The following is a 12,931-nucleotide window of genomic DNA, read 5'->3' as shown; positions in this document are numbered from 1 at the left end:
TTTTGTTCTTTGTCCATTTGTTTTAATTTTTTTTGCCATCTCCAGTCAGGTGACAAAGGCCTCGAGTGAACAAAATAAATTTGCAACTCTATCACCCGCCCTGCCCCGACCGTGCCCCTCAAACAGTCAAACTGCCTCCCCACATCATTCCAGAGGCATATGCATTGCTACACACTCACGCCACAAAACGTTTCTTTTGTATTGGGGAAGGGGGGGGGGGGGGTTGGATGACCAGGGCAAAAGGACAGGCTGTTTGCTGCCCCGGTAGCTAAGAGGTAAGTGCACAGGTCCTCCACATCCCTCAAATATTGTTGCAGACAAGACTGGCATTGAGGAGAAAAGAAAAAAAAAAAAAAAAAGAAAAAAAAAAGAAAAAAAAAAAAAAAAAAGAAGAAAACCTAACCATCACTGAAGCTCTTTCTTTTTTTTCTTTTCTTTTTTTTTTTTTTTTTTTTTAATTTGTCATTGAAATGTTTTGTTTCAGCGCTTTTGAAATGCTGGGTGAGCATCAAGTGCTTTTTAGTGCCAGATGTTGACTATCCCAAGTGAGAAGGGTCTTCACACCCGATCCACTCAGGAACCAGAGAGAAGCGTCATGCTGGAAAGCAGTAAGGTAGCAGGAGGGACAGCCAAAATCCAGAATCTATAAACGGGCTACCTTCCCATCAAGTTCCTAACTTAAAAGCGGCCCCCCTCCCTCTAAAAGTCATTGACCCAATATATTTAATCTAAATATATATAAAAAAAAAAAAAAGAATCATACAAAAGCTGGTTCCCGTTATTTGAACATTCAGGAATGTGAGTGGCGAGACCAACATTTCGAAGGCAAAAATAAACAGGAATGAGCAACTGATCAATATTTTTTTCCAGGTTATTTTATAAAGTTGATTGTTACTAAACAAATCCTCAGTGATCGGATGGGATCAGACAGCAAGCTGCAGTGAGACATTCCTGACAGCGATGGAGAAAAAAAAAAAAAAAAAAAAAAAGATAAATGAGAAATTACAACAGAATGATTTGAGGTTGTCTGAAGGCCGACGCTTTGGTGACAAAAACCTATGAGAATGCAGGAGACTGGTTGTGGGTGGTGCTTGTTGCTCGGGCAGCAAAGACTGTCTCCTTATTTAGCACTTGACATGGTTTTTATGCCGACGGCGCACTCATCCCCCATGGCACACAGCACTGTGACCTGTGAAAGCAAAGAGATCAATTAATAATGGCGTTTTGACACCACCCGACAGGGTGATGGAGATGTCCATCCCGCAATGGGGTGAGTCTGATGGAGAGGCACCGCTTACACAGGTGACTTGACCATGTAGCAGACAGCCAAGAAGTAAGCACCGTCTTCCGACTTTAAGTTCAGATCTAAACCAGACTTCCAGTCCAGAATGTCAATCAGTGCACAAGGCCATTTTCCTCTCGACTACAGCTTATAGTCTAATGAAATTGAACATTTAAAAGTAGAGCCAATACTACTGTATACATTCTAAATGCACAAGTATGGACAAATGAAGTGTACAAGTCAACTGTCATATTTTGTTCAAGATAAACCACTCCTTATAAATATAGACATGAATGCAATGTTGAGGAACCGGGTCACATTCAAAAACCATCCCTCAGCCACACACTTAATGCAAGCATTTGAAATTTCTCTTTTCGTTTTGGACGATATAGTGAGAAACCTACGCACCGTAAATAAATAAATAGATAAATTAATAAATATACATCTCCTTGTCTTCCTACAACTACTTATTTTATATTTGTTGGTTCTGGTTGGAAAGGCACCTTTGCGTCATCATAGAATCACTACCAGTTACAGGCAGGTTCCTCAGCACAACATTCTTATTTTTTTTACAACAGGAAAACAAGCCTTAAACAATCTAGAATAAGAAAATGGACGGGGTGTAAGAAGTGTATGCTGACCAGTTAACTGGCTAAACCTAGAATTGACGCCCAGAAGGTCTTTGCTGATGCAATTTATATACAGTCTAAATTCTAGGGGTTAATAAAAAGCCACTAGGTTTTAAAAACAGTAAAATATTGTGGAAGTAATTCGTACACATTGACAAAAGTGAATTCTCCCAGTTTTAATAATATGAGGCTTGTTGACAGCAAATTGCAACGCACTAGCGTCACCCAATGGACTTGAAATAGTTGATGTGAAGCAGTAGATAATTACTTGTTTGGACACTGTTTTATGACACAAAGCAGAGTGTCAACACTACAGCTCATGGAATGACAAAGAGACGACAAATTGTTACAGTCAACTAGGCTTAGAACTCAAGTGGCACAAATTGAATCAAAGGCTATGCATCAACATGGCAAATTAAACACGTAAAAAAGGTATAAACTTAACTTTAGCATCGGCACTGCATGTAATCTACTTTTGTGCCCCATTACATCAATGATAACAGTAATAATATGATGACATATTAATGTTGTTGTTACACTAATCTGTCGCAATGTAGCTTGAATGTTATTCTCCCTTGTAAGTCGCTTTGGATAAAAGCGTCTGCTAAATGACTAAATGTGATGACATTTCACAATATTTAAATACCAATATATTTGCTCAAAGTTTAAAGTGGTAGAATTACCCACAACATGAAGCTGTGTCGAGGCAGTTGATTGCAATGTTTTGTAACCCTGTTTGTCCCATATGATTGCGTTGTTGAAGGCAATGCCACACCCTTGTCTCCACATGTCTCCACATGTCTCATGTGAACTACTGTTTCAGTCAGTGGCCATTACCTTTGCTATTTTTATATTGCGACTTCGGTCAAAAATGGAAGTCTGCATCATTTATGGTGCTACACACAGCAATCTCATCAAGGTCAAAATAAACAATAAATCAAGTAACGCATCCATTCAGGTTTAACTTGACACACCCTACCATCAGAAAGCACTGGACAGAGCTGACCAACACTGAGGGCAAAACAACCAAAAAACGAGCGAGCTGCTGATGAGACTGGTTGTCTGCGGCACTCGGTTCTGTCAGTCAAATCCCTGTTGCTCAAAAATGCTAACTTGCCCCCGTTGAAAGAATGAAAGTCACGCCCGTTCACATCAAGAAGTGTCAACTTGTAGAGAAAAAAGAAAATAACTTTACCAGGAATTCTTCACCTGCGTCGAACTTCAATTGCATTTCCTTCCCGAGATCAGTCTCAGGGAGACGCAGGTCCTCCCTGACATCACCGTTTTCAGACATCAAGGCCATGTATCCGTCAGTGATGTTAATCAGCTGGAGGGGAGACACGTGAGTTTAAGCCAAGCAATAAAATGAAATTTTCATGACTCCTTTTAAAATTGTGTTAACTAAACTAACTACATTGGCTTTGACAGTATAATTTCATAGTATTTAATGTTGGGAGAACGTGGTCCACACTATTAGCCATTTTGGCAGGCAGTCAGAAGTGACCGCCATTTTCTAGCTTATCAAAACCAGCCACAGGGTTGGAACCACAGCAGCCGTTCTGACCACCAACCATGAGGCCAAGTGGCCTTTATAAACCCCTTTTTCTAGATCACAATTCCAAATGAACCGATGGAAGTCATTACTCCCATAGAAGAGACTACCGGGCTAGGGCCACATCACGTGATTTTCAAGGCTGACTTGGCAACGATTTGAGATTGGGCAGAGTTGTTTGTGGTAGTCCAAGATGGCTGTGCTGCAGAATTGTAGCTTGAAAGACTAAAATCTCTATACGATACTAATCGACCAGGTCACGGCTCAATCCAACAGGTTGGACTTTATCAGTGCTAGTCTTTCATAACCATTTAGTATATGCACGCCAAAGCCTCATACGTTTAACAGCCAATCAGATTGCGTGCCTGCACAATGGCCGAGCCAAAGAAAGCGGCAAGTGTAGACTTCTGAAATGGAGGAGCCACTTGTGGAATTGTGGGCAGAGGCACTCATGAGCGCCTAATTAGTGCATGTGAGTGCCGCAAGTTGGCTGCACAAACAACCACAGCGGCGAGCTGCATGGCATCCATGTTGGTTTTGCATATCACAAGACCTTTTTCCTCTCGCGAGAAAATACATCCTTGTGATTGCTGGAATACCACAGAAGTGCTTCTGTACGTTGTTCTGCCTTTAGACCGGTGCTCTTCAAAGACAGCAGTGTGTTCATCATCGTTAAATGTGCCCTGCTAAATATGTTCATTGTCTGTCACTACTAGCAAAAAATAAAAAATGCACAATGTGGTACTAGCTTTAGAAGTACGAGTTGTTTTTCCCACACCCATTTAAGCTGTGCTCGACAGGAGAAAACATACTTGGAGATCAATCCTTTTGACATTGGGCACATCCATGTTGTGGGTGGAAGGGCAAATGTCTTCATACTTCTTGTTGGTGAAGATGTCGATGCCAACCATATTGACCTAAAACAGAGGATATTAGGGACGTGCTTTTAAGATGAGTCATCTGTATCTTTCTGGAAACACTACAAAGAGAAAATTATATCAAAAAAGGGTAGCAAATAAAAAAAAGGAAGTTTGTTTGGGAGGGGAGGCTCTTAAAAGTACAACATATCTGACAAAGTGATTTACCAGTTTTGATCACCCTTTTGCATATTTCAAAAGAAAATTTGGTGATGTTGGTCGCAGAGTACATGTTTGGGATCAGCAATATTATTGGGAAATAGCAGAACAAATGATATAATGATGAACACGTACACAACGACCCCCCTGTGATAAGCAGGGTCTTATGGCAGGCGAGGCTGGAGTGCCACTAAGGCAGACTATGTTCTACAACATCGAGGACAACCAGTCTGTCACATATCAGTCGGGTCAGTTGAGTTCAGGAAGCGTAAGACAAAAGATTTGCCGTAGGCTGGAACGTGTCCAGCAAGAGCTAGAAGTTAACGTGAAAGAAAAGAGCTTCCTACACAGTGCAAAACAGTGAATCACATATTTTAACAGTCATTCAGATTGGTGTATGGCATCAGCTCAAACCTGCCAATTTATGAACAGAAGCTAGTAATGCACCTTACAGAAAGTGGCAACCAGCAATATTGATTGTGAAACATGTCTATTGGAATCCAAAATGTGACTCCCTTTAATATACTTAAGACCACTAGTTTGGGAATATTAAAAAGTAATGATTGATATGTTCCTATAAGATATTCCAGCATGCTTCTACACCAGAACTTCCTGTACATAAAAATCAAGTCACTTCCGACATCTCTCAGGCAAAGGCTCTTTATATTCGGGATATCCAGTTTCTTCCATTTCTAAGCCATTTACAAAACACATAAAATATACCTTGGCATGGCCGTGCTTGCCAGTCTTGGAAGTGGACATCTCCACAATTTTGCAGGGACGTCCCTTCAACACCACGTAGCCATTCTTGCGCAGAGCAGAGCACTGCATGGGGAAGGTGGTGGAGGCGCCAGAGTCACCAGTTGTGAAGTCAAGATCGTGATCTGCCATGGTGCGTTGGATACGAGACGCTGAGAAAAAAAATAAAAAAAAATAAAAAATATATATATATATATATATATATATATATAAAAAAATGTTGATACAGTTGCCAAACACAATTTCTTTTTTTTACTCTTATGTACTGAGCTACATTGGTGAATATGTAACCTTAAGAGTTACTTCGGAAATTCTACAATCCCGACAAGATGCAGCAAACCTCAGACGGACGGCAATATGTGCACATTCAATGCATATGACATTTACAAGACTCCTGCAAAAATTGCACTTCCCAATTTCCGCGACCTCTCAGCCAATTTATGCCCCAGAATTAATGGAGACAATGGGCAGCAACTTCATCTAAACGAGTACTGAACAGGCAGTGCAATCAGCCCTGAGTGATGGCAGCCTGCGGGGGCCACCCCACCTCAGAAGCAAAAACCCGGAGCTTCACCACCATTAGTTTGGATGCGAGCCGAAGTGGCCCCTCACGTTAAGGCCCGTCATCGCCGAACCCTCCCCACTTAGAGGTCTGTGCATTAAAAATAATAATAATAATAATAAAAAAAATCCTAACACCGCTGCGTCACATGCACCGTTTCGTAGTACAGTCGCGAAAATGTATATTCAACCATCCAATGTATTTTCGGGAGTTAACAAACGAGATGCACTGTAGCTAGGCCCAAAGATTGAAAACATGCGATCACAACTAAAGATCAAAACATGATATAAACATGAATATACCAACTTCAGCAACAGACGAGACCAGTTAGAGCCGTTACTTACTGAAGGGGTGATTTAACCCCACGCTGTTTCCACCCCGCACGTGCTATCAAGTTTCACACGGCGTCACGCGCACAAATTCACTTTTAATATTTATGTAAATATTTATTTTTTTAGGGGCTTGACGGCCCCCCCCACCTCCATTCATCGCCGAACGCGCGCACACGAGCGCCCGCGGGGCGAGCGCGGTTGAACCAACGCGACCGACTCACCCCGGCGGCTCCAGCCGCTAGCTTGCACCGCTAGCCAACAAGCCCGTGGCTAACGTAGCCTAGCATCCACTTAGCATTATGCGACGCCGCGGCACCGCAGAAGCTCCCCCCTTGGGCGAATAAAAACGGAGGAGGTGGGGGATTCCGTCGCGGCACCGGGGGGATGAAATAAATATAATAAATGGCGGATGGGTACGGGGAGCTTCGCGAAGGAGAGCGGGGGGGGGGGGGAGATCCCACGCACCGAGCGCAGGCGAAAGGCCTCACGCCGAACGGTGAGAAAACAGGACCCCCACCCAACTTATATCGCACAATCCGCGAGCTTCCGCAGCCGCCGTCCCCGGCGCCGGCGGCGACGGCGGGACCGGCGCGGGCCGGGCCCGGGGCCGCGCGGTCCTGTCGGCGCGGAATCGGTCAAGTTTTGGTATTTACTGTCCATAGAGAGAAACACGCGCCATGCCACACTTACCTTCCAAGAAAAAAAGAGGACCGACACTGCGCATGCGCGGCTAACTTTGCTGCAGCAGCGTCCGTGGGAGGGAGGGAGGAGGGAGGGAGGGAGGAGGGGGCGGCGTTTATGTGTTCCGGTCACAGAGCGGCAGAAAGGGATGCCAGGTCCGACGGAAGTACGCGCTTGTCCGTTCGTTCGGAGTGACGAGAGAGAGGGGTAAACGGTCGACCGCGCCGTGACTGTGCCGGTGTGTCTCGTACGCATATTGTCATGTACAGAAATAGCCGAGTATATGCACATTTATATTTTTGCCGAGTCGATACTTTCATCCTTTACTGCCACATAGCCCACCTCGTGTCCCTTTTAAAATCGTTATCTGGTGCATAGAGCACATTTTATTGTAAATATATGTTTATAACTATACATATATTGTATTTTTTTTATTTTTTAGATTAAGTATTTGTTACTCATGTCTGAATAATTCACAAACTATTACCAATACAAAATCCTTGTATCAAGATTAAGATAGGATAAAAAATACTTTATCAATTCCCAACGCGAAATTCCAGTGTTGCAGCAGCAATGACGTGCATGACAAAACACACATCATTTACAAAAACTCATGTTTTAGAATGAATCTGTAAATGAAAATCCATTGGCCTATAAATTCTGGTTGTGATTGTGATGGGGATGCACATAAATGCACATATCTGTATATACATAGGCATATTCCTTCTATCTATTCCATTTTATTTCAATTTATTTTTATTGTATTTTATTCTATATATTTTTTATCTTATTCTATAAGTATTCCACTTACTGTATTACGTTTTAGGAGTCAGGTAGTCGGTCTATTAGAAAGGAATTTTCTACTTTTTATTTTATTTTTTATTTTTTCCCTAGGACATATTGTGTGTTATCACCGGGTGCGTTGCATTACATTTCACTGCATATATGTATGAAAGTATGTATATGTATGTGACAAATAAAAAATCTTGAATCTTGAATCTTGATGATTTATGCCTTCAGCCAAGAAGGGCTCTACGTATGTCTGTGCATTATCAGGCAAATGTTAAATTTTTAATTTTAAATTTTTTTAACAGATAAATGTTGAAATTCTGATACAAAAAAAAATATATATTTAAAGCTGTGAGATTTAAAACAAGTTTAAAAGTTTAAACAGCTTGCCGTGTCACATCTCATTCACATGTGTAAAAAAAAGAGACAGCAGAGTAAATATGTTCTGTACAAGGAGAGGACATTTATTGGAGAATTTTGAACATCACAGCGTGTGTTATCAAGTTAGTGTGGTACTTTGATTGATCCCAGTGAGTCAAACATGGTGAAAACATACATACAAATAAACTACAGGACCACACAGCGTGCGCTCACACACACACACACACACACACACACGCACACGCACACACAATGCCCACCCATCCAGGAGCTCACCTACCCACCCAGCACACATATCCAGTCTGATACATACAAAATTGGAATACAAATACAAATACCACAATAAAAACAATGTTATTTTTCTTTCTTTCTCTCTTTTTTTTTGGAAATTTGTATATCTTTCTGTGTTCTGTAGAAAGACAACTAAGATTTATCAGTGAACAACATTTTTTGTCTTTCTGTAAAATGAATGCTATGATATCATTAAAATGTTTATATATAGATGTATACATATATATATATATTTATATCTTTTTTTTGTACCTGTGGTCCCTGCTTCCCCTCTCAGTTAGAGAACAACCTGTGCTTCTCTTCCTGTGTTTCCGACATAATCACCTCACATGTGTAAACGTCTCCAGCTGGCCTTAAATAGCAACAACTCTCTATCCTTTTAAACAAATGCATGCCCAAGGAGTTAAAAGTAACAATAACATTTAAAAAAAAAAGTTTTAGATGAATGAACAGAGATGCTGCTTGGCTGCAAAGGTCAAAGGGCAGTCGCTGAAATCAGCCAATGCATGTCCCGAGAAATATAATAAATACATTTCTCAAATTTTGATAGGAATTTAAGAGCTGTTATTGTACTGAACCCTGGAGGTGACATTGAAAAAAGAGGGTGCCCACACACAGAGGCCCGTTTCATAAATCTTCCCGTCGGTGCTGTACGGTTACCGTGCATTCTCTAACTCGTGAGCAAAAATTAGGAACTCATCCCACTTTAAGTCGTGTATACACTCTTGCAAGTCATACACACATTTTACAAAGTTGCGGCCAAACATCAAATTTATATTTGCACTTATAATAGATACAAATATAAATATTAGACATTTGTATCGAGTATAATAGGTGGTGGAAAGGGTGGATATTGAACCAACACGTCGACTGAGGTCTTTAGAGCAGTGTACTTTATGGAAAGCAATGCATCACACCCACTTGATGCAAGTTTTACAAAACATCTGCTGTTAATGCGTCGTTTTGATACTGATCAAACTATTATAGGATGTAATGTGGAATTAAGTGTTGAATATATAGCAGATCCTAGTATAGTGTGGGATACCTATACAGCCTTTATTTCAGGTATCATTCCCTCTAATACTGTACGAGCAGGAAGAGGAAGGAGGGCGTTGCTTTCTATGTGTGGCTTCAACAACAAATACAAAATCTGGAGATGGGAATTTGTGCAAAACCTGAAGCCTTCACAATAAGATCGGGACTTGACCATCGACTCATCAGAGACTCTGCAAGCATTGCATTAATAACACGCCTGACCACTTTGAAAGGAACGTAGCTCACCGTCAAATCTCAATTAAAGATGATTGTGACCGACAAGGGAGAGGTCGGATTTGTAAAAAACATTTTTTCTTCGGTTTGGGACCGGACCTTGAGAAACTCGACAAAGGCACTCGTTTTTAAAGGTCTGAACTCCGTCCTCAGCTGTCTGCGCCCCCGGAGAAGGGGGAGGTTTCTGGCACCAAACGGCCATCAGGTCCACCTTCTCGGGACAGGGGGACAAGAAACGTCATTTTGAAAACCCAGACTTCTGCCGCGCTCTGCCATACTGTCACACAAGTTAGCACCAGACAGCGACGCCCGGCATTTGAGGGGCAACAGGATTCCATCCCGGTGTACTGCACTTGTTTCTCCATTTCAGTGGACAACAGACAAGTCGCCACGCGTTTGACCAGTGTAGTAGCCGGTTCTCTCGTTCACAAGGTGCTCTGCTTGTGGTTTGTTTGAACAAGTGAACATACAGTAAACAGGCCCAGGGCACAAGGGGACATAGCAACCATCCCTCACATGGAACAATAGTCTGCTGTAAATAAGCTGCCAGGCAACACCAGACATTAAATGGCAAGAAAGGCCCCATCGCTGCAACGCCGGAAGAAGGCTGTCACACATCAAACTGTCTGGGAGTTTCACTCTGTCTATTTAAATTAACCGTATATTGTAAGATATTGTGAAGAATGGATTGGATACACAACGTGGCTTCTACCTCGGCTGGAAATAGAGCCAGGATCGTGTAGACCAGGATCTGTGGTTCTCATCCTTCCTATTTCCTCTCGTGTTCCGTGAGCTGGTTTAGGTGATTTGCTTATTTGTTTAAAATGTTATTGAGCTTCACGGAATCTTTGTCTTGTCTTTTGAGTTTGTGATTTGTCTGGGCAAGATATGAGTTTCTTGATTTAATTTTTGGACATTTCATTATCTTAATGATAAAATAAACATTTTTATGTGCTATAATGTAATAAATGGAAAAAAGAATAATATACCCCCCCTTATCCGTTTTTTTTTTTGTGTTATTGCTGAGTTCTATAGTTCTTTTTAAGCTAAATGTCACCTCTCAGTTTCTGTACAACCGCTACACCTCCAGAATTAGTTTGCTATATATCTTTGGACACAAATCCTGTTCATAACCTTCCAAGAAAAATCAACAATTTTGATTCTGACAAAAGCTAATTGGACACCGTTGAAAAAGAAAAATGCAGGCTGATGTCTCAATAATTAAACTTCCACACATTCTAACCAGTACACAAAAAAAGTGTATTGCCTTACAATGCATAACCACTTATAATCTAGAACAAATATATCACCATACAAATGTACAAAAATCAACTGAATCAACTAATGAAAAGATCTAATGAACAGATGACGAAAAGAGGATGCTGGGAGTCGCACCTAGGGCTGGGTGTTATCATTTGATTGTTATTCTCATTATGTAAAATGTAATACCAGTGCTGATTCCAGTTACTTGACTTTGATACCGATTTTGAAGTGATCATTCTTTTAAAATATATATGTCCTTATTTTACGCTCGAAATACTGGAGTTAAAGGTCATTATACAGCTTTAAAATATGTCATGAAATCTCTGGCGGTCTTTTAAAATAAAAAATATACGTTTCTTTTCACAAAAGTATAATTTTTTTGATCGAACCGTGCAACCATTTAAGTTTATTGTCAGCTGAAATGATGCATTTGGCATCGGGATTGGGCACCAAATAACATTGTTTAAGTCCACAGCATTGATGCAATTCAGTCGATGCCATAAAATGATTTCACGACCCAGCCCTAGTGGCAAGCCCCGCCAAACACGTCTGTGAGAGTCTCTGCTCTTGGTCATTCTGGGAGGACAGTAAGTAATGGATAGATTGGCAGAGATGAGCCATAAGCACAGAAGACATCTTTCTTTTTTTTCCTTCTTCCTCTTTTTCTTCTCGCTCTGACACTGCCTTCTTGTCTGCGACAGTTATTCAAAAATCGGTACTGGTGTGTACTTGCATTCTTTGTAAACCCGCGTGATGTCGTCCTTCTCCACGCTCCAGTTTGCATAAAGCCGAGAACCTACTCCACCAGTCGGTGCCTCGGCCCGGCTGTCCCGGCAAACTTTGCGACGGCGGCTCCGCCGTGGAGGGAGGCCCGGCGTTCGTCCGGTGGCCGAACTTGAAGGGCGTACCCTCCGGGAACACGAGTCCGTTCTTGAGTACTTGGCATTGAAAAACGGCGAGTGTGTCCGGTCGCAAAGTTGAATTGTGTCCTTAACAGCAAAATTAATATTTATACAAGTACAATGCACACAGAACCGTAGAAGTAGAAGTGATAGGGAGGAACAGGAGGATTAAGAGTGAATTAAACAAAGACTGGCAGCTAGACTGTACCAGTTTCTTCTTTCGAAAACTGGTGCTAAAATTGTGTGTGTGTGTGTGTGTGTGTGTGTGAGTGTGTGTGTGTGTTTGTGTGTGTGTGTGTGCGTGGGTGTTGCCATATCAGCAATGACACCATATCTACAACCTTCTTTTATCTCTACATACACAGCTAAAAGACACGGCGACTCTAGCACTCGCCCTGATGCAACGTTGCGATGTTCTCTTTTGTAACGCTGTCTAAGATGCGATTCTTGTGATGCGGCCTTTTTTTTTAGTCGATGTCAGCACAGAGGAAGGCAAAACGGTAGAAAAGATGACATTTTAGTAAATTCAAGTTTTTTTGGCGGATAACTTGTGTGCTGATTTGTACCTATGGATCCTAACACCGCGGCAAAAAAGAGTATTATCCAACTTTTTGCTGATATGTAAAAGGCCTCACTGCAAGAATGGCATCTTAAAATTCTGTTTCTCTCCATACAAGAGAAGAAGGCAAGTACTGGGGCTACTGGAGTGTTTGAGCCCAACAATGTCTGTCAGCAGTGTGCATAAATATGTGTGAAATGTTATATAAGGGAAGAGAGATTTCCCAAATATAGCAAACTGCTTATTCATATTCAGTATTTTAGTCTTTTCTTCTTATGCGGCAGAGGAGACATAACAACGCACCAATTTGAACAGTACTCCAGGACAGTGATTCTAGACTTGACAGATGTCTGCCCTGCGCTACAGAGAACTACGTCCAAGGGGTCTCTGTCGAGTCCGGTGGGGAACAGCAAGGCTACTTAACATGGCGGTCAGTGTCCTTTCTAGTTAATATCAAAGGTTTCTAGAAACAAACGACAAAAAAAAACCAAAAAAACAAAAAAAACCAACCATACAAAATAGTCCACAGAGAAATAAAAGGTGTCCTCCATCATCAGCAGACAGCGTCATTTCACTTTGTGCAACATCACCGCCCGTCATTGGC

The 12,931-nt window shown here is 41.6% G+C and overlaps 1 protein-coding gene across 1 annotated transcript; it reads right to left on the bottom strand.

Annotated features, from left to right (window-relative positions):
• LOC307244697 (eukaryotic translation initiation factor 5A-1-like) lies at positions 1 to 6,902 on the bottom strand. The gene is made up of 5 exons (XM_080019968.1): positions 6,883 to 6,902; positions 5,263 to 5,450; positions 4,276 to 4,380; positions 3,107 to 3,238; positions 1 to 1,189 (listed from the first exon to the last, which is right to left on the bottom strand). Exons 2-5 carry the CDS (start codon positions 5,428 to 5,430, stop codon positions 1,121 to 1,123), a joined length of 474 nt encoding a protein of 157 aa, XP_079876094.1. The 5' UTR covers positions 5,431 to 5,450; positions 6,883 to 6,902; the 3' UTR covers positions 1 to 1,120.
• Positions 6,903 to 12,931: the final 6,029 nt, after the last annotated feature.

Source organism: Zeus faber (genome assembly GCF_960531495.2).
Source record: "Zeus faber genome assembly, chromosome: 19".
NCBI classification, from domain to species: domain Eukaryota; kingdom Metazoa; phylum Chordata; class Actinopteri; order Zeiformes; family Zeidae; genus Zeus; species Zeus faber.
This window is presented reverse-complemented; position numbering and strand designations above follow the sequence as displayed.

Excerpts from the sequence above, each read along its gene's own strand:
- LOC307244697 (XM_080019968.1), bottom strand. The coding sequence starts at position 5,430 with ATGGCAGATCACGATCTTGACTTCACAACTGGTGACTCTGGCGCCTCC. Across the intron at positions 4,381-5,262 it reads GCAAGCACGGCCATGCCAAG|GTCAATATGGTTGGCATCGA; the intron begins GTATATTTTATG and ends CCTCTGTTTTAG. Across the intron at positions 1,190-3,106 it reads ACGCAGGTGAAGAATTCCTG|GTCACAGTGCTGTGTGCCAT; the intron begins GTAAAGTTATTT and ends TTGCTTTCACAG.